Genomic DNA, 26,219 nt, shown 5'->3' with positions numbered 1-26,219 from the left:
GGTCTGGGTCTGGGTTCCTCCTTTTCACCTGTTGGCTGACTGGAGTCCTGTTTGGGTTTCTTCTCTGCTTTCAGGAAGGCCCAGTTAGGATATCCACATTGCTCTAGAGCCTGTCTTGTGTGGGATTTCTCCTTCTGCCTGGCTCCTGAGCTAGTGGGGACGCTGTCTGCTCTGTGATACAGAGTCCTGATGACTCCTAACTTGTGCTCCAAAGGGTGATGGGAGTCAAACTGCAAATACTGGTCTGTGTGGGTGGGTTTGCGGTACACCTCAGTTTGCAAATGTCCTCTATCAGAGACTGAGACCTCACAGTCCAGGAAAGCCAACCTGCCATTTTTTTCATCTTCTCTTGTGAACTTGATGTATTAATCCACAGAGTTGATGTGGTCAGTAAAATGTTGGACTTCCTGAGATTTGATTTTAACCCAGGTGTAATCAACATACCTGAACCAATGACTTGGTGGTGTCCCTGAAAAGGACGTCAAGGCTCTCTTTTCTACCTCCTCCATGTACAGGTTGGCAACAATAGGAGAAACTGGAGACCCCATAGCACACCCATGTTTCTGCCTATAATATTGCTCCCCATATGTGAAGTAGGTTGACTGCAGGCACAGTTTCAAGAGTTGACACAGTTGTTCTGTGGAAAGTGTGGTCCTGCTGCTCAGAGTGGTGTCTGATTTTAATTTTAAACTGACCACCTCTACTGCATGATCAACAGGAATGCATGTAAAGAGTGATGTGACATCAAAAGAGACCATTGTTTCATCAGTCTCCATGATGACATCCCTCACCTTATCCACAAAGTCCATGGTGTTCTGTATGTGGTGTTCTGAGCTGCCAACTAAAAAGATGAGTACAGACGCCAGATATTTGGAAACATTGTAAGTGACAGAGTTAATCATGCTAACAATTGGTCTTAAAGGTACACCTTGTTTGTTGATTTTAGGTAAACCATACAGACTAGGTGTGGCCTCCCCTGGGTACAGTCTGTGGTACAGAAAACGGTCAATAGCCTTGTCCTGCTCCAAAATTTTCAGGCAATCTATTAACTTTTTCTTGTAACCACTTCCTGGATCTGTTTTCAGAGGTTCATGTGTTTAAGTCACTAAGGAGTGTCATAACTTTCTCATGATAGTCTTTCTGGTTCAAAATCACTGTGCACCTTCCTTTGTCTGCTGGGAGAATGATGATGTTCTCCTCAGTCTGAGGAGCTGAATACAGCTCCTCAGACTGAGGAAGTCTCTCGGATGAGAGACGAAACGTTTCTACATTTTTTTGTTGATTTGCTTTGTTTTGTTTTTTTGAATGTCCAGAGGACCAGATTTAACTTTTTTAGATTACTGTCTGCTAGTTTTAAAAACAAGACACTTTGTTCTAATAACTCGTCTCTGTTTGTCTCTGACTTTCGACCAACATCACTACTCCTCATTCAGACAGAAACCTAAAATGCACACTTATTTCGTAAATAGACATTTAACTGTATTATCAAAGTCTAATGAGGTTTAAAAATCATTAATACTGTTTCACAGTTGATTTAAATGAGTGGTTCACTTCAACATTTAGAAATGGTATGAACTAAACACACATTTGATTATCAAGATATTCTAAAATAGTAATGATAATGTAAAAAGGAAGAGTGTTCTTTCAATTGATTAATTCAGGATACAATTAAATAGTCTCTTGATGAGATCATTTGTATTTCTGGATTCAAATCAATGAAATAGCTGTTCCTGTCCACTCAAGGTCTTCAGAGACAGATTGATGTCGGAGGCTTAGTTCACTACAGCATTTACATGACAAGTTATCCCTCTAAAATTAAAAATTTAAAATTCACAGAATCTAAGTCAATTTATTTTAATCAGCTAACTTTACCAAAGACAATGACACCACAAAGACAACATTCAATTCAGAATGAAGTCTTTTTCATTCAGATTTGAAGTTTCTAAGTTTAAAGGAAAAATTAGAAATTTAAACTTTTTAAGTTTTATTTTCTAATGGAATTATCAAAGTAAAACAACCAGAGTTGTTTACTTTCCAGGATTTAATGTTGATAATTATGTTTAAAACATATTTATCAGATGAATAAACATAGTTTAAACTCTTTTCAGATGAAAAACAAAGTTTAAAGCTTTCAACAAGTGTCAACTCGTTGCAATCACTTGACTTGACCACTAGATGAAAATGAGCATCGTCTGACAGACGAAGGTTCAAGTGAGGAGGAGGTGTTTACTCTTCTGTCTTTCAAACAGAACGGATCTGACCGTAAAACATACAGCAAAGTGTTTCTTTTTCACTTTAGAAAGCAAGGCGAACCTTTTCCCAGCATAAAATGCACTTTCTTTAACTGAAAAGAAAAACTTTACTCAAACTTTTAACAGGACGCAACTTTCTGCGCATGCGTCAACCATTTACGGCAGGCAAGCTGTAGCTCTTAGCTTCTAGCTCCCGGAGGAAAAACAGACTTTAACACTACGTAACGGTTAAATCTGACAACTTCTTACTGACTTCAGACGATGCACGGCGGCTTCCAAAACAATTCTGTAGTTTAAAAAAAAAAAACTGAAATAAAGACGGAACTGAACGCTTCTATGCTGTACGCCACGTTGCTAAGCAACCAAGCTATTCAGAGAGTTTTTTTACGTCTTTTTTGTAGCTTTGCTCAATTTGATTTCAGCGAGTCTCTGGAGCAAAAACAAACATTACCTCTGTTCCAAAAACAGCGTTATGAATACCAGTTAGCTAGACTTGTATTTTCTACAACATGGAGGATTTTATCTGGGATTTTATAACGTTTCACCGGACGGTTCGCAGTGACGTAACCCCTGTGAACTCCGTTCAAACTCCTTCACCATCGGGAGATGAAAACGTTCACTCTTTGGTATGGTATGGTATGGTATGGTATGGTATGGTATAAAGTTTATTCATTTTAAAAAGTACATAATAATTCCATAACAATATAAAAAAGATACAAAGATTTAAAATGAAAGGCAGCAGAAAGAAGAAAAAAATCTTATTATATCTGCCCCTTTTTTCAAACAATTATTTCAATCCAAAAAAGTTCTATCTGGTCCTCTCCTCTGGACATTCAAAAAAAACAAAAAAAAAAAAAAAAAAAAAATTATTTCAATCATAATAATTTTCAAGTAACAGAACAAAATGAATAACTCTTTCTAATTTTTCTAATTCTAATACAAAGCACACACTAAGCTACTTCATATATACTTTTTTAATAATTCAGCTTTGATCTTTTTCTTAAATGTACACATTGACTTGGCATTTTTAACATCACTCTCTAGACCATTCCACAATCCAACTCCTTCCCTTCAGACTAGTTCTGAATTTTGGTTTGACAAATATCTCTATCCCCTTAAGATTATAACAACTTTGTCTTTTAACAAAATTCCTTTGGATATTTAATGGTAATGTGTTATTTTGAGCCCTATACATAACTGATAAAATACTGTAATCTGAATGAAATGTAATGAAATTATTCTATATGCTTAATCAAACCAGACACAAGATGCAATGTGAAAAATTTTGTTATTTCATCAGGGCAGATTAATTATGAAATTTTACTAAAAGAAATGCGTTTTATCGTCCACTATTTAAAATTTGGTCTGAATTTAAAGAAAAATAATTACTGAACTGAGTTAACTAATTTGGTTAAAAATCTAAATTCTTGAACACCGAAGTCAACCTGTCAGAGTATCAGCTCAGCTTTTTCCTACCAGGATTTGTCTTCAAAGGCTGCCAGAAGATACCAGAGATTTGACTCTCTATGATCCAATGGTCTGCTGATGTAAAGTTGTAATACTTCACATCTCTGACCTCAGCACGATGAGTTGGTTCACTGGCTCGAAAGGTCAGCCTGGAGCGTTCCCTGGAATCCTGGACAGCTGATGTTAACTCTTTGATGAAAACTGCAGGTGTTTTGATTGCTGAAAAGGATTCTATCAAACTTTGCCCAAAGTTGAAGCTTATTTTCTCCTTGGAAGTCTTCTGAAGGTTGAGTGTCTTAGAGCTTGTATCTCTTCCTCGGGAGGGGTTCGTCACTTTATCATCATTTCTTTTCTCCCTCTCTGTCTCTTCTGAGAGGTCTTCCTCTCTTGTAAAACAAATGACCATACCTCTGATTTGAAAGAGGTGGTAGATTTGAACCAATCAAAAGGAAAGGGCTGAACTTTTATCTACTCAATAAAGTATTATTGTAATCTGCTCTGTTGAAAAAGTCATCAAATAAAATAATTTAAGACACTTATCAACTTTAAATGAGGTTAAACAATATAAACACTTTGTCAACCTTATAAACAGAAAACAAGCTTGTAAACTTTTGGCCTACACAGGTTATTGTCAGCTGTAAAGGAACAACAAGGCAGTTATTCAGCTACACCCAATTAAACACTTATTTCATTACAAAACCAGTATTACTTCTTCTAAAACGTGAATAAAAAAGTCTGTCAGTTTTCTTGCAGGCCAGAAATGGGACCTAAATGTCAAAGTTGGAATTCCTTTGAACAAAGAAGAAGCTCTCTGTTATTTATGATTGTTGAAGGGATAGTCTGAGGGAGGCTGGTACAAGTGGGTACCAGGACATCCTGGAGTGATCTGTGTTAACTCAAACATCCATTTTGTGGAGCTCACAGAAAGGGTGTTCCAATATTATTCAGATTTATGGATCCTTGGGTTGTCTTACCAACCATAAAAGTCTTCTTTTGACACTTTCCAGAGTTAGAAATGCTGAAAACAAACTTTAAACTGTCCCAGGTTCAGAAGTGGGGGTGGGATGTCTCAGTTGTTCAAAGGATGAAGAGTTTTTTCTATTTCAGAAACATCTTTACAGAATGAACTGCTTAGTCACAGAAATAAAAGGTCTGTTACAAAATGACATTCAGGGATGCAGGTATATCTCTACAATGGCATGATCCTCCAGGAAGCACTTCAACTGAGACTCAACTGTTTTCTCCAGTATTTTAGAAACAAATGGGAGTTTGGAGACAGGCCAGAAGTTGGAAACGACTGAGGGGTCAAGGTTTGGTTTTTTCAGGAGAGGTTGGACAGCAGCATGTTAAAAGATTTTTGGCACCACGCCAGTGCATTAACTACTGTTTACTATAGCCAGAATGGATGGACCTAGAGTAGGACAAACCTCCTTTAGTAGTCGAGGGGGGACCACATCAAAGGGGGAACCAGAAGGTTTCAAGCTTCACATGACCTGCTCTAGAGAACATAGAGTGATGGGTTCAAAATGGTCAAATAGAGCTACAGATTGAGGTGGGATGGATGGGTCATGAGTTGGAGGGGAAATGAGAGCCCGGGTAGTCACAGTTTTTTCCAAAAAGAAATGTAAGAAGTTGTCGCACAGCTCAGTCGAAGCTTCCAGAGGTGATGGTTCAGTGAGGTGGAGAACAGAGTTTAGGGTAGAGAAGAGGACATGTGGATTGTGAGAGTTTGAGGTTATCATATCAGAAAAGTGTTTGGATTTAGCAGCTTTTAGTCCTTTCTGATAACGGCGCCAACTCTCTCTCAAACATGATACACCCCGACAAAATCATGGCGCAAATTTATGGCACAACACCAACAAACTGAATTTAGACACTCACCAGAATGTCTGGAACAAACCAGCAGCAGGTATATTGGGACGCTGGAGAAAGTTATATCAGGACGTCTCACCGTCTCCTTTTTGTTACGTCCTACACATGAGCTCCTCGCGTTGTTTCCTGGTGGATAATCTATTTAAAAAATATTCCGTTTTTGATCTTTTTACAATTCCAGTCTTGTGACCGGACATTACATCCAATAACGCAGCAATTTCTCTCAAATCAAAAATTACCTGGACTCATTTAACATCTTACCTCCACATCAATCTGGTTTCAGGAAACAACACAGCACAACCACTGCTTCACTGAAGGTTCTTAATGATGTTGTTGAAGCACTGGATGCTAAGGATTATTGTGCTGCACTTTTCTTAGACCAGTCTAAAGCTTTTGACACTGTGGATCATAACATCTTGTGTCATAAACTCTCAGAAATTGGTTTCTCAGAACACACCATTGGTTGGTTCTCTAACTGTCTCTCAGACCGGAGGCAATGTGTTCAATATAATGGTACTTCCTCCAGTTACTTAACAGTCAACAATGGTGTACCACAAGGCTCAGTCTTAGGACCCACCCTCTTTACAATCTACATACATAATGTAGGTAAAAACATCCCTAATGCATCCATACATTTCTATGCTGATGACAGAGTTGCTTATTGTCGAGCTAAAACTGTTGCTAAGGCTTTCCAGCTTTTGAAATCTGCATTCAACATCATCCAGACTGATTTGTTTCGCCTCAAACTTGTCCTAAATGCCGACAAAACCAAAGGGATGCTTTTTTCAAATAGGAAGTTGGTCCCAGCAGTTCTTCCTCCGATTTTATCCTCAAATGGTGTCCCCATTGAGTTTGTTGATTCCTATAAATATTTGGGTATCTTGGTCGACTCACATCTCTCTTTTAAGCTTCATGTGGAAAACTTGATAAAGAAACTGAAAGTTAAACTGGGTTTCTTTTTCAGAAACAGATCCTGTCTAACCCTGAATGCTAGAAAACGCCTTGTATCTGTGACTTTCCTTCCCTCAATTGATTATGGTGATATTATTTACATGAACGCTCCTACAAGAACCCTGCAGATGTTGGATGCTGTCTATCATGGTGCACTAAGATTCATAACTGGCTGTGATTATCGTACCCACCACTGCACCCTGTATTCACTGGTTAACTGGACATCATTAACTTCACGCAGACTCTCTCACTGGTATATTTTCATCTTTAAATCACTTCTTGGTCTGTTGCCTTCATACATCTCCTCCTCCATGTCTCTGCGTGAGTGCAGCTACGGAGTGCGCTCTCAGGACATTATTACCTGCAGTGTTCCCTCAATGAGGACTGAACTAGGCAAAAGGGACTTCTCCTATTCCGCTCCTGTTTCCTGGAATATCTTACAAAAAGATTTGAAGCTCTCGACTTTGACCTCTCTAAGTGTCTTTAAGAATCTGTTGGACACCTGGCAGGGTCCAATGCTGACATGTTCCTGTTTTTAGTTTTCTACATTTGTCTTGGAATCTAGCTGTTTTTTGTTTTGTTACCTTTTCCTTTTAGCCATCCTATTTGTTAAAAAACAAACAAAAAAAAAAAACTGTAGTATGCTTTTTTATAACTGTTTATTGTTGTTGCTGTTGTCCATTGTTGTCATGTTTCTTTGTTGAAATCAGGTCTCTCTTGTAAATGAGTCCTCGAGGCTCAATGGGACTTACCTGTATAAATAAAGGTTGATTGATTGATTGATTGAATTTCGGACCATCGCTAAACTGTTTTAACCTACTTAAAGAAAAAAAAAGTCAGCGAGAAAGCTTATTTTCGACAGGTAATATGGAGGACTGTAAAAACGGTGGATCCAACCCCATCCTCTCCCATCAGCCGCCGCGCCGCGGACAAGTGACGTCACACTCTAAAGCTCTATAGGGTGACTTTTCCAGCTTAGCCCTGTGTAAGATATGACTGAAACTGTAATTGTGGATTATTGGAACATTCGCAAAAAAACATGAAGTCACAATAACTCCCGTCTGGAAGGTCGGATTTCGTGTATACTTGTAAGACCTGGATCTGGACTAGTACTGACATGGATGGAAGGCAATTTCAAAGAGTCAGAAAATGCGCCTCGTGGTGAACGCCTGTGGGATTGGCATGAGAGCGTTCATGATGGTGACTGGGTGGAATGGCTGGAGCTCACGCGGTCGCGGTATGGCCGGAGCAGCGCTTTGCTGCGAGGGCCTTCAATGCTGCTTGCAGCTTTAATTATTTATGTTTTTGTATTTATGTTATTCATATTGTGAATGTATTGTGATGTTTATCACTTCACCAGAGAGAATGTGGATCGGGCATCAGATGAGCGTAAGTATGAAGAGGAAATCTTGACAGAAGTTTTGGAATTGGAGGCAGAGAGTGAAGGGGAATACCAGAAGAAGCTGGCAGAGTACCATAAGCAGCTGGATGAGTGGAAGCTCTGGAGAAAGAAACAGGTGCTTGAAACTGGTGTAGACAAGCTCAGTTTATTTCTCCTGATCACTAGCAACAAAAGTTAATAGAATGCCTGGGCAAAGTGGTTCAAAATATCCCGATGCATGCTCAATAATCCAGGTAGAAAAATATGAAAAAGTTAAATCTGGTCCTCTGGACATTCAAAAAACAAAACATAGCAAAACAAAAAAAAAAAAGTAGAAACGTTTCGTCTTTCATCCGAAAGACTTCCTCAGTTTGAGGTGTTGTATTCAGCTCAGTCTTATAAATAGCATCTTCTCAGAGTGGATCAACCAGTTTTGCTGCTGACAACCAAAACCAGCTGTTCACATGATCAAGAAGGACCATCAGCCTAACGATGGATCATTAGCACACTGATGGCTGTTTACTATTCACAGGCGGCTGAATGATACTAGTAATAACAGCATTGGGGGACAGTTGAACCCGGAGGCCTCCACCCCTGTTTAATGATGGACGATTTCTTTTCACAAAAATGGCCTCCTTTACTCCTCTCTCAAATCATCGTTCCTCTCTATCCAGGATGTGAACATCTTCATCCCTGAAAGAGTGACCGCTGGCCTGGAGATGAGTAGACCACTGAGTCCTGGCCTGATGTTGTTGCTCTTCTGTGCTGGGCCATCCTTTTGGCTAGTGGCTGTTTAGTTTCCCCGATGTAAGACTGATCACAGCCCTCCTGACACTGAACAGCATACACAATATTACTCTGTTTGTGCTGGGGGACTGGATCTTTGGGATGAACCAGTCTTTGCTGTAATGTATTTTGGGGTTTAAAAGCCACTGGGATGTTGTGTTTAGAAAATACATGTTTTAGTTTTTCTGATACTCCCTCAACATACCGAATGACCAGTGGGCTGGGTCTGGGTTCCTCCTTTTCACCTGATGGCTGACTGGAGTCCTGTTTGGGTTTCTTTTCTGCTTTCAGGAAGGCCCAGTTAGGATATCCACATTGATCTAGAGCCTGTCTTGTGTGGGATTTCTCCTTCTGCCTGGCTCCTGAGGACGCTGTCTGCTCTGTGGTATAGAGTCCTGATGACTCCTAACTTGTGCTCCAAAGGGTGATGGGAGTCAAACTGCAAATACTGGTCTGTGTGGGTGGGTTTGTGGTACACCACTGTTTGCAAATGTCCTTTATTAGAGACTGAGACCTCACAGTCCAAGAAAGCCAACATGCCATTTTTTTCTACATCTTTTCATGTGAACTTGATGTATTTATCCACAGAGTTGATGTGGTCAGTAAAATGTTGGACTTCCTGAGATTTAATTTTAACGCAGGTGTCATCAACATACCTGAACCTATGACTTGGTGGTGTCCCTGAAAAGAATGTCAAGGCTCTCTCTTCCACCTCCTCCATGTACAGGTTGGCAACAATAGGAGAAACTGGAGACCGCATAGCACACCCATGTTTCTGCCTATAATATTGCTCCCCATATGTGAAGTAGGTTGACTGCAGGCACAGTTTCAAGAGTTGAAACAGTTGCTCTGTGGAAAGCGTGGTCCTGCTGCTCAGGGTGGTGTCTGATTTTAATCTAAAAATGACCACCTCTACTGCATCATCAGCAGGAATGCATGTAAAGAGTGATGTGACATCAAAAGAGACCATTGTTTCATCAGTCTCCATGATGACATCCCTCAGCTTGTCCACAAAGTCCATGGTGTTCTGTATGTGGTGTTCTGAGCTGCCAACTAAAGGGATGAGTACAGACACCTGATATTTGGAAACATTGTAAGTGACAGAGTTAATCATGCTAACAATTGGTCTTAAAGGTACACCTTGTTTGTGGATTTTAGGTAAACCATACAGACTAGGTGTGGTCTCCCCTGGGTACAGTCTGTGGTACAGAAAACGGTCAATAGCTTTGTCCTGCTCCAAAATTTTCAGGCAATCTATCAACTTCTTCCTGTAACCACTTCCTAGATCTCTTTTCAGAGGTTCATAAGTGTTTAAGTCACTAAGGAGTGCCATAACTTTCTCATAATAGTCTTTCTGGTTCAACATGACTGTGCACCTTCCTTTGTCTGCTGGGAGAACGATGATGTTTTTGTCCTTGCTATGAGTGTTGAGTGCATTCCTCTCCTCTCTACTGATGTTGGAAGGTGGTGGTTTGGCATTGCTGAGGCAGGCTGAAACTTTGATTCTGAGTTGTTCTGCTTCACCCTCTTTATTTTTGTTGTTGTGGATGGCTGATTCTGTGGCTGTGATCATCTCCACCAGAGAAATTCTACTTTTGATGCAACCGCAAAGTTCAGTCCCCTGGCAAGAATCTCTGTCTCCGGCTGGGTGAGCTGTCTGTCAGATAAATTCTTCACCCACTTTTTTGTCTCCCTGGCATGTAATTTTCTACTGTAGTGCTGTCTTACACTGAATGCGTTGTTATTGGAATTGTGATGGTGTTGATGAGTTATTAGTAAGTTAAACTTGTTTTGTTGTCGAGTCTTGGACTTGACATGCTGTGCTAAGCGTGCCTGATCTGTACAGTCCATCACTTGCTGAAGTGTGGTCTGATCAAGGCACGTTGTTAGTTGTATTTTAATGTGCTCTTCTTTGGCCTTCAAGGCCTCAATAGTAAAATTGGTCAGTCTCACCCGTTCATTCAGCAGCTGAAATCATCCATCATTAAACAGGGGTGGAGGCCTCCGGGTTCAACTGTCCCCGTATCACTCAGCCTCCTGTGAATAGTAAACAGCCATCAGTGTGCTAATGATCCATCGTTAGGCTCATGGTCCTTCTTGATTATGCAAGCAGCTGGTTTTGGTTTTCAGCAGCAAAACTGGTTGATCCACTCTGAGAAGGTGCTATTTATAAGACTGAGCTGAATACAGCACCTCAGACTGAGGAAGTCTTTCGGATTAAAGACGAAACGTTTCTACTTTTTTTTTTTGCTTTGTTAAGTTTTTTGAATGTCCAGAGGACCAGATTTAACTTTTTTAGATAAGTAGAATGCCACTTATATTTATTTATTTATTTAGGGCGGCTGTGGCTGAGTGGTTAGAGCAGTCGTCCTCCAATGCAAGAGTTGGGGGTTCGAATCTACCAGCAGTCACATACCGAAGTATTCCTGGGCAAGACACTGAACCCCTGATTGCCTCTGATGTCTGTCCCATCAGTGTATGAATTTGATCTCAAAGCACTGATTAGTCTCTTTAGAATGATTTGTTCAATTAGCTTTGTAGAGTTCTAGTAGAGTGCTGTATGAATGGGTTAATGAGGACACATATTGTACTCTAAAGCACTTTTGAGTATCTGGATAAGATAGAAAAGCACTATATAAGTGCAGTCCATTTACCATATTGTTTCAAAACCAAGAAAGCTTTGTTTTGGTAGCACTCCACATTATTATTTGTATACATTATTTTTACCAATGTGTCTGATGTTTTCAGAAAGCCATAAAGAAAAAGAAGAAGAAGAGGAAAAAAGGTCTGGCACAGGATGACACAGAAGAAGATGATCAAGACATGAAAGGAAGTGAATCTGAAGGGCCCTTTGAGGAAGGTCCCCTGAAGCCAGAGCCTCCGGAGAAGCCGGACCTTGGTTCCATAGAGCAGCAGGTGAGAGAAAAAGCCTCAAGGATACGCAGAAAGGCCGGAGAGGCCATCCTAAACCCAGAGCTGTCTACATCAGGAAGCATCACTGCCACTGAACTCTGCCCCAGGTAGGCCTTTTAACATACCAGCTAATACATCTACAAAACTATATTATTCCTCTCAATGTCCACATTTTACTTTCCTTTTTTAAAGATAACAGAAGAATACTGTTAATTTTTACTTATTGTACATTCATCATGTTTGTTTTCTTTCTGTCTAAGGGCTGAAATAGCTCGAAGAGAAGATGTTTTGAGGCGTTCACTTTTCATCAAGATCCTGTACAATGACAAGGAAGTTTCCAGAACAGGCAGCTGTTTCCTGAATGCTGACTTCAGGGTGCACTTTGGACAGATTTTCAATCTCAAGATCCTTAACTGTCCCCAAAGCATTATTCTGCAGGCACGATGAAGCTGAATCTATGCAACAACTCTAATTTATAGGTGTCCGTTTTAGTCTTTTTAACAATTTCTGTGTTTGCGTGTACCGTGAATAGGTGTTTGAGGAGACTGGGTCCTCCTGCTCTCTCCTGGCTCAGGTCTTTGGGCCAGTACCAGATCCTTCGGTTGTTACAGGCAGTGCCCCTATTGAGAAGTTTGAGTTTAGCAGCAACCAAAGAGTAATGTTTGACCATGAGGGAGTTGGAAGTGGTAAGTGTCTTCATCTGACTTTAATAAAAAAAAAGTTTGGTTATGTACTGTAACCCCAGATTCTATGAGTATAGGCATCACCCTTTAAGGCTGTCGCTGGTGGGTTTCATCCCGTTGCGCGAAGCGCAGCACTGAAAACTTTAATCTATGCCCACCTGCTGTGTGGGCCTCACCCGGTCCGTATAAATTACGGTGAGACTGGGTAATCGGCTCCCAAATAGCTTTTTTATTCAGCCATTTAGGAACCAGTGAGGCCCAGAGTTTAAAGGGCTACGCCTATACTCATAGAATCTGGGGTTATAGTACGTAACCAACGTTCTGTTTTGTACAGGCTTCGCCCTTTAAGGCTGTCGCTGGTGAGTTAAAGGCAAAACAGGATGTAGTCTATGTCTCACTGGGTCCGTTCAGACACAATATGAAGCACCCGCTTGCACCAAAAAACATTTCATCACTCAGCCTTCTATGAGCGTAATTATGCGCTGCATAATTACGCGCACCATGCACAGAAGCGCGCTGCGTAATTAGGCGTTCCTTGCACAGGAGTGCTCCGGAGAGAAAAGTTTTCGATGGGGAAAAAGGGAAAGTCAGAAAGCAGTTCTGCTGCTGAGAGTGGGAAAGAACAGAGGTTACAATTGTAACCGTGTAACAGTGAACAGAGCAGATCAACAGCTCTTCAATATGAACAGATTATTAATGAATGAACTGATTAATAATCAAATGAACTGATTGGTAACAGTAGTCATGAACTGATTAGTAACAATAGAGAAAAGCAGTCACAAAACTTGTGACTGATAATAAATATCTCACACTGAAATTGCATGCAGTCAGATGTGAGTTTAAATGAAATTCCATGAAAACAGTAAGATTCATTCTGTTAGAACACTAAGAACAGAATGGGCCATGGAACAGGCCGAAACATCACGCAGATAAAAGCGAATAAATGAACAAGGCGATGACCAAGCGGCCGCCGTACAAATATCCTGCACTGTCATACCATTATGCAAAGCTGTCAAAGATGCAATTCCTCTGGTGGAATGAGCTCTGAGGTTCTCAGAAGGCTCCAATCCTGATGCTCTGTAAGCTTCAGAAATGGCCTCACACAGTCAGTGTGACAGATGTTGAGTGGATAACGGGCGACCTGCAGAGACGTCTCTATAATGCACAAACAGACGCTGAGTCTGACGCAGTGTGGCCGTGTGTGTTATGTAACATGCCAGCGCACGCACAGGACAGGAAATTAAAAGATGCTTTTTCTTCTGACTTATGAGGAGGAGGATAAAATCTCTCCAGCATTATCAGAATCAGAATGCCTTTATTGTCATTATACGCAAGTACAATGAAATTAAGAATGATCATTCTCGATTTAAATGAACTTGTGATGTTTTTAGGCATAAAAGCTGGATTAGGTCTCAGCGCAGCTGAGCTGCTATCAGCTTCAATCCTGAGGCATGACGAGGCAGCAGAGAGTGCAGATAAATCACTCACTCTCTTTGCAGATGTCAAAGCCAACAGCAGGGCTGTTTTAAGTGACAGGAATTTAAGTGAAACCTGATCTAAATGTTCAAAAAGAGCTTTGATCAGGGCTCGCAGAACCATCGTTGGGTCCCACTGTGGAGCTAGTGGGCGTGACACCGGTCTGTGTCTCTGTACACCTTTCAGAAAACACTTAATCAGCGGGTGATTAAAAACTGTTCTGTCACCGAAGCTTTCATGACCGGAGGAAATAGCTGCAGCATATGTTTTAATTGTGCTGAACGCTAGATTTCTGTCCATCAGCTGCTGCAGAAAGGACAGCACGCCACCTAGTGGACATGAGATGGCCTCTACAACTTTTCCGTGCACTAGCGCTGAAAAGCTGTCCACTTTGATGTGTACAGCGCTGTGGTGGAAGCAGCACGTGAGTCTTGGATTGTGCGCACCACTTCCTGAGAGAGGCCCATCGTCTCTAAGCGGATCCGCTCAGCGGCAAGACCCAAAGGTGTTGGCCTATTTCTGGGTAACTCCTGATTGCTCCTCCTGCTTGGAGGAGAGCATCGTCCCTCCACGGCAGTTTCCACGGTCGACTCGATAACAGACATCTCAAGTTTGGGAACCACGGGGCGCTCACGCACTCGGGGGCTACAAGAATGGCTGACAGTTCTTCCTCCCGGACTCTGTTCAGAAACCGTGATATTAGAGGGACTGGAGGGAATGCGTAAAGGAACATTTTTGTCCACGGGCTATGGGCAAAGGCGTCCACTCCTAACGGTGGGTCGTCCCGTGGGCTCAGTGAGAACCATAGTTGACACTGGGTGTTCTCCCGTGTGGCAAACAATTCCACTGCTGTTCTGCCGAACCTGCTCCAAATCTGAGAGATAAGCTCAGGATGAAGATTCCAGTCCCTGTGGCGTGGACCGCCCCTGGACATTATAGCTGCTCCTCTGTTCAGGACGCCGGGGATGTACACTGCTCTGATGGAGAGCAGGTTTTTGTGAGCCCAACACAACAACTGCCTCGTAATGCGTAACAGTTGGGCTGAGCGCACGCCCCCCTGCCGGTTTATGTAAGCTGCAGTCACTTTGTTTTCTGTGTGAATCAGAACATGCTGATTTCACAACAGGGGAGCAAAATGCTGAATCACATTCCAAACTGTGAGACATTCCAAAATGTTTATATGAGTTGATGTGTGAGGTGGCCACAGCGCCCCCACCGCTTGAGACATGCACGTTCCTCCCCAGCCTGACAGGGACGCGTCTGTGAAAACTGAGACGTGTGACGTAGGTCTGCTGATGGGAACTTCCTCTGACAGAGTGAGAGGGTTTCTCCAGTGCTTCAGGTCGGTTCTCACGGAGGGGGGCACAGAGATCATACGTCTCTTCTGACGTACCGGATCTATGCGCAGGCGAGCGAACCATCTCTGAAGGCATCTCATGTGGAGTAAGCCCAGCGGAACCATAGCGTGAGCTGACGACATCTTTCCCAACAGTTTCATGATAGCGACGGCCGTTACTACTCTGCTGGGTTTTACGCGGCAGAGCTGGTCCTTTAGAGCTTGGGCTCTCGTCTGTGATAAATGGGCCCTCATAGTGACTGAGTTTAGCTCCACTCCCAGATAAACGATCATCTGGGCCGGGAGAACCAAACTCATCTCCAAGTTTATGGCGAAACCCAGGTTTAACAGATGTGACGTCAGCGCTTTGGTTTCTGCAGCTGTTTCCTGTCTGGATCGGGTCAGCAGCAGCAGATCGTCCAGATAGAACAAAATTCTCATCCCTGCTCTGTGTAGCGGCTGCAGAGCCGTTTCCACGCATTTCGAAAATGTGCGTGGTGCCAGGGAATAACCGAACGGGAGCCTGTTTTACTGGTACTGGGTCCCTTGGAAGGAGAAGCGCAGGAACTTTCTGTGTTTTGGAATGATTGGTATGTGAAAATAGGCATCTTTTAGATCGATGGAAGTAAACCAGTCGTTCTGGTGAATGTTGTCCAACAGCTGTCTGGTGGTGAATGTTGTCCAACAACTGTCTGGTTGTTAGCATGTGGAATTGTCTCTCCATGATTGAATTATTGAATACGGATAAGTCCGAAATGGGTCTCATTCCTCCGGTCCTCTTTGGAACCAGGAAGTAATGTAGTGGTGCAGTTTCATCAGGTGGCGCACAGTCTCTGACACCTCCTCCGACTTCTTCGACTTTTCAAGCATGGTCTTGAAATTAGCCCCGAACAGCACGTCCGTCGTGATGGGGCCCTCCAGCAGGTCTTTCTGCAGTTTCTCCGGCAAGGAGTGTCGGAGACAGGTGGACCTCTGGATCATTGTCATCCAGGCGGTGATGTGAGACAGGCAGACCACAGAGGAGGCGCACAGGTTGAGAATGATGTCAGACACTTTGCAGAGCGAGCTCCTCTGGCAGGTCTGTGTCCCCCAGCCTTTTGGAGATGCTATAGGCCAGCAGGGCGACATTGTTGTTCATTGCGGCCACCTGGAAAGCACACTGGTGGGCTTGGTTGGAGAGCGATGTCACTGTCTGGTCGTGTCTCCCTGGAGGGACAGAACGCTGGTCCAACCTGGACACTTTTGCTCTGAGTGCTTCCGCCAGGCTTGGCTCCGGGGGGGTACTGAGGGAAAATTCCGCTCAGTAAACCCCTCCACTCTGGTGATGGGAGCGAAGGTGGAGATGGGCGCCTTCAGCCTACCAGGTCCAGCTGCAGCCTCGTTCCAGTAGGACGTTACTGCTGGGAAACGAGGCCAGATGGAGTCAGGGTAGCGAGCCAGGGTGGAGCTAAACCTTCCTGCTAGATCATCCAATCTGGGCGGGGGAGGAGAGGGACGGAAAGTCCCTTCATTTCAGCCGCCTCCTGAATTATGCCGGGCAGCTCTGAGAGAAGGGCACCGACAGCTGGGAGCGGTGTGTTCGCTGATGCGGAAAGGCCTGGGGGGGGTGAGCATCCGCTCGGCCCCCCCGTTCCAACACTATGCTCTCCAGGAGGGAATGAGCAGCGGGGCTGCTGCTGACGTCGCCTTTCCTGGAAGAATCAACGGATTTGCTCCATGACTTGGCGTCAAAAAAGGCGATTTTGTCGTCCAGCGAACAGTCCCCTGTCACGGAGAGGCACTCCTTGATGTTGGCCTTGAACAAGGCTGCTCGCCTCTGCCTCTCCTCAGGAGGGAGGAGGTCACAGAGACGGCAGGAGGAGGCGAGGTCGGCGTTGCGGGGATCCAGGCATCCTTCACAGTTGTCGTGCCGGTCGAAGCTCAGCATGTAGCCGGTTTTGCAGGACGGGCACAGGCAGATGGTGCTGGTGCTGGACATCGTGTTCTTGTAAAAAACAGTGCTGGTTGCTTGCTGAAGAAAAATGGGAGCCAATTACCTGGTCTCACCATAATTTATACGGACCGGGTGAGGCCCACACAGCAGGTGGGCGTAGACTAAAGTTTTCAGCGCTGCGCTTCGCGCGACTGGAATGAAACCCACCAGCGACAGCCTTAAAGGGCGAAGCCTATACAACATAGAACATCCCCAAATGTTCAATGCTGAGCAGAAGTTTTGAGCCATTCCTCTTATTTTCATGCTGCCTTCAAGGAGGTGGACTCTCTTGGTAAATTTTCAGTGGTCAAATGTTCTTTGGGCTTTCTAAAGGTCTTTTAAAGTTTGACTGTGTGTTTGTACAGATGAAAGGTATTTTCACTTCTCTTCACTCTGGGGAACAAAACAAACAACAATCTGAAACAGAACCCTAGAGCTGCATCATCCTTTAAGTGATCATTGACTGTATGGGATAATTAGGACAATATCTCTTCCAAAGTCACCGTTAAAGCTAAAACACCATTTTATGTCAAACTAATTTTTTTTAATTTTTGTCCATTTAGCCAATAAAATTAACACAAGTGGTGCCTTAACATCCTTCTACCAATATATCCACTGTCCCTTCTCTGGACATGTCCAAACCACTGTCCCTCCTCTGGACATGTCCAAGCCATTTCAGTCTGGCCTCTCTACTTTATCTCCCAGTTGTTCAACCTGTGCTGTACCTCTGATGATCTCATTCCTAATCTTATCCATCCTTGTCACTCCTAAGGAGAACTTCAACATCTTCATTTCTGTCACTTCTAGTTCTTTCTCCTGTCCTTTTGTCCATGTGTCTGTCTCCAGACCATACTGGCTATATATGCTGGTTTCACCACTGTCTTGTAAACTTTTCCTTTGACCTTTGCTGACACTCTTTTGTCACAAATCACTCCTGAAACTTTTCTCCATCCTGCCTGGACTCTCTTTTTCACCTCTTTGCTCCCCCATTGTCCTGGACAGTGGACCCCAAGTACTTGAAGTCCTGCACTTTGTGACCTCTGCTCCTGGTATCCTCACTGTTCCACCAGCCTCCCTCTCATTCACACACATGTACTCTGTGAGGTTGTTTTCACACCTGATAGTCTGGTAGACTCGGTTCGGTTGGGGACCAATATTCATAACATTTTGTTTACATTTGAGCTGGTGCGTTTGCATTCACACTGCACTGTGCAGTCGAGCCAACCCCTTGAACCAACCTGTTTCCCCACTTGCCTGTGGGGACGCTGCACCAAGAACTACTGAAAAAACGACACAAAAACCTCTGAAGAAGACACTTCTTCTTCTTCTTCTGGAAATAATAACAAAAACGGAGTGACATCAAGTTTTAGCAGTTTTAGAAGTTATATTTTGTCATTTTTCAAAAATGGACTCAGCATGAGCAGAAGATGAGGCAGAAGACCATGGAGAATGTTGTTTTTCACATAAGGCAGCTGACGGCTCCATATAAGGTAAGAGAAATGTGTGTTTGTTTGCCCTGCGCTGTACTCCACTTCTTGCTTGTGGAGCGGGGCCCGGTCTGATTGCATTCACACTGCACTCGAACCGCGCTGGAGTTCTCTTCTACCGGACCGAGACCTAGGTTTTAGCCCGGGCCAGAGTTCGCCTTTTTGTTCCGTGACAGAGTTCGATGGCGCGTTCACACCTCCCCAAACGAACCGGACTTCCTAGGAAAACGAGCTAGAGTTCGATTAAAGCGGACTAAACAGGACTGGTGTGAATGCACCCTGAGTGGACAATCAGATAATGTTTGAAAAACCTGGAGATTCAGTGCTTCAGACATTACAAGAAAATCTTGTTCTATTGATGCAAAACATAAAAACTTGCAGGTGGCTCAAGACTTCTGACTGACACTGCTGCCCCTGTGACGGGTACCGTTTCTTTTATTGGCACATCCACGTGTTCTCTGTGTTCCTCCTCAGATGTGCCCATCTCATTTGAGCCTGATGGGAGCAACAAAGTGATCCTGCTGACCTCTGGGCAGCTATGGTGCTGCGTGTCCTGGGGGGTCGGAGAAGCCAACACACCACTTGCACCTCCTGCTTCCCAACAGCCTGGTGGTGTACGCAGGTAGTCTAAAGAAATGATCCACTGACTCAGAATCATTTAAAGGTTTAATTGAGAGGTTTCCAAGATGGGGTCAGAAGATCACAGAGGTGAGCAATAGTGCAGATCTGTACAAATTCAGGACTGAATTAAAGGTCCAGAATTTCATCAAGAAATGCAAATCTACCACCAAGTTTTATACTATAGTATGAAACTAAGACCATCTTATGCTGAGAAATAATCAAATAATAGCTGTGTTGTCAATTTTAAGGTTGTTTAGTTGTGGTGGCCATCTTGAAAAGTTGAACTGTTTTAGATTCAACAGTTTCTTGGTTTTTTTTTTTTACATTTATCCTGTGGTTCTTGAAATATTTTGCTAACAGCAACACAGGGTTGACTCTAACCGTTAATTCTATTAGTTTTAAACAAAATGTCATGCCACGTGTAGCACTCAGAAGTGTTGGGAATCAGTCTCAGCTAATAACATGCCAGATTTTAACTCAATACCTGTAGGATTCACTGAAAGGGTGTGGTGGCGCAGAGGTTAGAGAAGATTGCCTGTGATCGGAAGATTGCTGGTTCAACTCCTGGTACCGACAACATCAAAATGTGGGTGGGATAGGTGGAACAGGATAGGTGAAACACCCACACCTGCCTCCACCCTCATTTGCCCCACTCTGGACCCTTGACCAAAACCCTTAACCCCCACCATCTGCTCCTCCGGGTGCCCTAGATAGCAGCTCTCTGCTCCACACAGAGGGCTGTGGTAGCTTGGTGATCTCTGGTTGTGTCAGGAAGGACATCCGGCTTAAAAAGAATTGCGAAGTCTTTGTGCGACTTAGTTCACTGTGGCGACCCCTAATGCAGGGAGCAGCTGAAAGAAAAAAAAATCTGTAGGATTCACTGAGTTAGAGCCATTTTTAAAGCAAACTTGAAATTGTATTGACTCTGAAAGTTTTGACGATGTATATGATAAGTGATTATTTTCTGAGAATTTAATTAAAATGCATCTATTTGTTTTGTTAACAGACAGAGAAACACACGCGCGCGCGCACACACACACACAGTTGCTCATGCACAGACATGGACATTAATGGCTGCCTTTCAGCAGCAGGTGAAAATTACTAATCATTAAGGCTCCAGTATACTCGGAAGTACGTCAGTCCGCGGAGGCCCTCACGTACCGGATTAGAGTCGAAGCAGACGCATGCAGGGCATGTTTGTGCAAAGCTCAATTTTTATGACTGCGTACGCGTACTTGATGTCACACAATAAACTGCCCGGCGACGGACTGTTTTGTATGCGACACCAATTAATGGCCTTTTCTTTTGTTTTGTTTTTTCCAAGAGGCAAGCAATCTCTTCCTCCTCCTCCAATGACGCCATGACTGAAATTGTGAGAAATTAAGGAATTTGTTACGAGCGAATTAAAATCAGGTCCAGCGTGGCTGCAGGAGGGCCTGGAGATTTCCTGGTGGGCTGGTCTGATGCGTGGGCTCCAGGGCCAGCGCTCCCTGTTTTTTTTTTTGTGTATTTTTTTTAGAACTTTTTATTAACAACATATATACACAGAACACTGCTGCCAGCTCTTGTTTTTTTTTTTTCCTATCTGTCACTCAATCCAGTAGGCGTGTCAGCAAATGACCAGTCGGCAACCTCAATTTGTCCCGAAGGTAAACGTCCCTTGTAGAGCTTTAACAGACTACTCGAGTAATCTACACATCGATTCCTAGGACACCTATCGAGTTTTTTAATTTCATGTTGAGTATTCGTGGTGACGTCATTACGCCACCTTTACGTCATTACGTCACGTGTCACGTGATCCGCACCGGGCGCGGGTTACAAAATAGATTCCTCCAAGCAGACAGATGGAGCAGATCAGGTCCAGTCTTGACAAACAGGTAGAAATGCATCAGTAGTCTGGAAATATTTCACTAAAGATGAATCTTCCGGTTCAACTACCCTAAGGAAACAGAAAATGAATCAACTTCCTGACTGTTTTGGAGCACGTTGCGAACCGTCGTTACACCATATTTTGTGATCATCGTATATTGTGACCGTAGGGGGCGGTGTTGCATGCACTGTTGCAGGTCACAGAATTTGGTGTAACATCGGGTCCAATCGACTGAACCAGAACCAGCTTCCTCTGACCTTGTTTCACAACCAAAAACAAAAAATATTAATCTCTAAACCTATCAAAAAATCTATTTAAACATATTAATCTCTAAAACTAAACTTAATGCTCACCACAGCTGGTAGTGGTGCGAGGTGGTCGACCCCCCCCCCCCCCCCCCCCCGACCCCTGGTTTTAGTTTCGTTTCTGACGTGCCGCACGTTTCTTCACTTTTGCAGCTTAATAATAATAACTAATAGTTTTGTTTTTCCTGTGGCTTATTTGTTGTACGATAAATGGTAAGAGCATAATATACGCTCCCAATGTTTTGTTGGTCTTTTTTTGTTGTTGTAAATAATAACATTTTCAGGTGTGCCCAACCAGTCGGTCGCCCGCGAGCTGGTTCCCAGTCGCCCGCAAAGCGAAACCTTGACTTGTATTCTCACAGACATAGTCTCGCGAGTTTTGTGTGCGGTGACACAGCGCTCTCACGAGACTTTAGGCTCAGTAGTGGAGTAATGTCGGTGCGCAGAAAACATGGATGGAAAACTAGCGAACAAGCAAACAAAAACATTATTTTCACACAGAGTGGGAGGAGTATTTTTTTGTTTATTCTAATTCGAAGTCCATTTGCCTCATCTGTAATTCGAGCGTTGCCTTACCCAAAAAGTGTAACTTGGAGCGGCATTTCAAGACGATGCACAAATGGTTTGAGACAGATTTCCCTCTTAAAAGTTCTTTACGGACTCAGAAAGTGCGGGAGCTAAAAAACAAGCTTGCAGCCCAGCAATCAGTCTTCACTCGGCCCAGCACAAAAGGTAAAGCTGCTACGATAGCTTCCTACCGTGTTAGCCGCATCCTGGCTCAACATAAGAAGTCTTTCAGCGATGGACAAGTTATGAAAGAAGCGTTTATTGAGGCTGCAGATGCGCTTTTTCATGATTTTAAAAATAAAAGTGAGATCGTAGCTGCTATTAAAGACGTGCAGTTGTCCAGACAAACAGTGACACGGCGATGTGAGGGAATGGCTGTGGATGTGGAGGAGCAGCTAAAAAAGGACGTGGAACAATGTGAGTGTTTCTCTCTTCAGTTTGATGAGTCGACAGACATGGTGGATGTAGCCCAGCTGTGTGTTTTTATCAGAATGGCCTTTGCAGACATGAGTGCAAAAGAGGAGCTGCTCACCATCTTGCCTTTGAAGGGACACACAAGAGGAGAAGATATTTTTAATGCGTTTATGGAGTTTGTTAATAAAAGCAACTTGCCCCTCTTTAAACTAATTTCTATAACAACTGATGGCGCTCCAGAAATGACTGGTCACACCAGTGGATTTGTTGCACTCTGCAAAATGACATTGGGATCAAATCCAGAGCATCACCTGGCGTGGATGGAGAGTTCTGGAGTCTGCTGTCAGAAGAAAAGTATCCTAACATCCGAAGATGTGCTTTGAACTTAACAGCACTTTTTGGATCTACCTACCTGTGTGAGTCTGCTTTTTCACACATGAAAATCATCAAGTCCAAAAACAGATCCACAATGAATGATGATCATCTGGAGACCTGCCTGCGCCTCGCAACCACCTCATACTGCCCAGCTTATGAGACCCTGGCCTCCTCCTCTCAGTGTCAGAAGTCCCACTAAGGTAGAGACACATTTATTTTATACAGCTTGCATAAAAAGTTGTCTCCTATAGACACATCACGTTCTGTTTTATTTACTTTAAATAAGTGAGGAGTAGGGATTGATGAAAAATTATGTTTGTTGATAATGAGACTGGACGAGTAGCTCTCGGCAAATTGCCGACTTCAAAAGTAGCTCTTGGTTCAAAAAAGGTTGGGCACCCCTGCTTTAGATCCTTTGATGTCATCAAGTACTCAAGTTCTACTTGAGTTGTATTATGTTAATGTCGAGTTTAAAAATGATGTAGTCGTTCAACCCCTAGTCCCTTGTCTGCGGAGCTGTGTGCAGCCGCTCAGGGTGGATGCCCAAGTATGAATTCTCAACACTTTTCGGACAGTGCGCACAGTTTCCGCGCAGACTGAGGACATCAGAAGTGCATCAGAAAGCGCTGATGATGTCCATTTAACTGTTGCTTGTTTGGTTGATGGAACGCAAATAATAAAATAACTATTAAAAGATTTTAAGATTGTATTAAAGACTGTAAATCAAACATGAACAACTGACTCACACCCGTAAGTCAAAGATGAAAAGAAACAAGAACTCCTAATGGGCTAAACCCAGTAAAACTTTTAAAGCTTGCCTTTTCATATAAATTAATGAAACGATTTCCTGGTAAAAAAAATAAGAATACACTTCATATAATTTGTTCTAGGTTAGTTTGTTGATTTATTTAGTTCTTACCTTGTTGCCGATTGTTCACATATTAGTTTTTAAATGTTATTTATTGTACTTGTCGCTGTAACGTTGCACCACCGCATAAGTCGCATCAATCCAAACATGTCTAATAAAGTGGAAAAACATAAATACGTCGCTTCGCCGTATACGTCGCATCTATTATGCATCACTGCTGACACGTCGCGTTTCTTACGCGTCACCGCTGACCACCTAGAAACGTGGGCCAGCATTGTGCCAAAAAATCCATTGTCTGCCAAATGGTGGCCACGGGAGCGTGCACGGGAGGACTTTAACAAGAATCTAACAAGATTAATTCAAATCATTTCAATTCAGTTTATTTATATAGTGCCAAATCACAACAAAGTTGTATCAGGGCACTTTACAGGAACATTCACATACATAAAAGCCAATTAGTAAAGTTCTCTATCTAAGGAATTCAGCAGACAAGTTGAATCTTGGATTTGTTGCAGTCTCCCATCCTGAGCAAGTACAGTGGAAACAGTGGAAAGGAAAAACTCCATTTTTAAAAGGAAGAAACCTCCAGCAGAACCAGGCTCAGGACAAGCGGCCATCTGCTTTGACCGGCTGGTTGAGAGGACAGGAAGGAGAGACAGACGAACACAGAATGGTAGGTCCAGGTATAGGTCCAGATGTATCTGAAAGACAAAACAACACATGTTATGGATAGAAAAAATAATTACAAATACAAAACAGGTTGAGCAGAGTAAGTAAAGACAGTAGCAGAGTGAAAATTGTGGTCAGTTTGTCTTCCAGCAGTCTAAGCCTATAGCAGCATAACTAAGGGACATCTCAGGAAACCCAAGCCAACCCTAACTATAGGATTTAGCAAAAAGGAAAGTCTTAAGCCTAGTTTTAAAACTGGATAATGTGTCAGCCTCACGGACAGAGATTGGAAGTTGGTTCCACAAGAGAGGAGGCTGATAACTGAAAGATCTGCCTCCCATTCTGTTTTTGTAAATTCTAGGAACCACAAGTAAACCTGCAGCCTGAGAGCGAAGTGCTCGTTAGGAAAATATGGAACAATAAGATCTGTAATATAAGATGGAGCCAGGTTGTTGAGAGTTTTATAGGTTATAAGTAAGATTTTGAATTCTATTCTGGATTTGACAATGGAGAGAAGCTAAAACTGGAGAAATATGATCTCTCCTACTAACTCCAGTTAAGACTCTGGCAGCAGCATTTTGGATCAACTGAAGATGTTTTAAGGAAGTATTTGGACATCCAGATAATAAACCATTGCAATAGTCCAGTCTAGACGTGACAAATGCATGGACCAGTTTTTCTGCATAATTTTTAGATAAGATGTTTCTAATTTTAGCAATATTACGCAGGTGGAAGAAGGCAGTTCTAGTAACGTTTTTAATGTGGGGGATAAAAGACATGTCCTGATCAAAAATAACACCAAGATTTTTAACATTAGAGCTGAAGGACAGAATAATGCCATCTAAGGAGGGAGAAAGACTGAAACATTAATTCCTAAGGTGCTCAGGTCCAAAAAACAAAACCTCGGTCTTGTCTGTGTTCAACAGGAGAAAATTAAGGGTCATCCAGGTTTTTATGTCTTTAAGACAGATGACTGGATTCATTGGGTTTAATGGACAAATATAATTGTGTGTCATCAGCATAACAATGAAAATGTATCCCATGCTGTTTAATAACTTTACCTAATGGAAGCATATATAAAGTAAAGAGTATTGGCCCAAGCACTGAGCCCTGAGGAACTCCATGACTAACGTTGGTGTATGAAGAAGATTTATTATTTACATTTACAAACTGGAATCTATCAGATAGATATGATTTAAACCATTTTAGAGCTCTAAAAAAGTTAAATCTGGTCCTCTGGACATTCAAAAAAACAAAACAAAGCAAATCAACAAAAAAATGTAGAAACGTTTCGTCTCTCATCCGAGAGACTTCCTCAGTCTGAGGAGCTGTATTCAGCTCAGTCTCTTAAATAGCACCGTCTCAGGGTGGATCAACCAGTTTTGCTGCTGCCAACCAAAACTAGCTGATCACATGCTCAAGAAGGACCATCAGCATAACAATGGATCATTAGCACACTGATGGCTGTTTACTGTTCACAGAGGGCTGAGTGATACTAGCAATCACAGCATTGTAAGAGGGGGACAGTTGAACCCGGAGGCCTCCACCCCTGTTTAACGATGGACGATTTCTTTTCACAAAGATGGCCTCCTTTACTCCTCTCTCAAACCATCGTTCCTCTCTGTCCAGGATGTGAACATCTTCATCCCTGAAAGAGTGACCGCTGGCCTGGAGATGAGTGTAGACCGCAGAGTCCTGGCCTGATGATGTTGATCTTCTGTGCTGGGCCATCCTTTTGGCCAGTGGCTGTTTTGTTTCCCCGATGTAAGACTGATCACAGCCCTCCTGACACTGAACAGCATACACAACATTGCTCTGTTTGTGCCGGGGGACTGGATCTTTGGGATGAACCAGTCTTTGCCGTAATGTATTTTGGGGTTTTAAAGCCACTGGGACGTTATGTTTAGAAAATAAACGTCTCAGTTTCTCTGATACTCCCTCAACATATGGAATG

The 26,219-nt window shown here is 42.9% G+C and overlaps 1 protein-coding gene across 1 annotated transcript in view; it reads left to right on the top strand.

Moving 5' to 3' along the window:
• Positions 1-26,219, top strand: part of cc2d2a (coiled-coil and C2 domain containing 2A) — a 238,481-nt gene that overhangs the window by 118,529 nt on the left and 93,733 nt on the right. The window contains exons 16-20 of the mRNA XM_037698350.1: positions 7,903-8,059; positions 11,458-11,729; positions 11,883-12,060; positions 12,155-12,308; positions 19,051-19,198. Coding sequence (XP_037554278.1) covers positions 7,903-8,059; positions 11,458-11,729; positions 11,883-12,060; positions 12,155-12,308; positions 19,051-19,198 — 909 coding nt within the window. The remainder of the gene's footprint in view (positions 1-7,902; positions 8,060-11,457; positions 11,730-11,882; positions 12,061-12,154; positions 12,309-19,050; positions 19,199-26,219) is intronic.

This window comes from Nematolebias whitei, chromosome 3 (assembly GCF_014905685.2).
Source record: "Nematolebias whitei isolate Nwh7 chromosome 3, NemWhi1, whole genome shotgun sequence".
NCBI lineage: Eukaryota > Metazoa > Chordata > Actinopteri > Cyprinodontiformes > Rivulidae > Nematolebias > Nematolebias whitei.
This window is presented reverse-complemented; position numbering and strand designations above follow the sequence as displayed.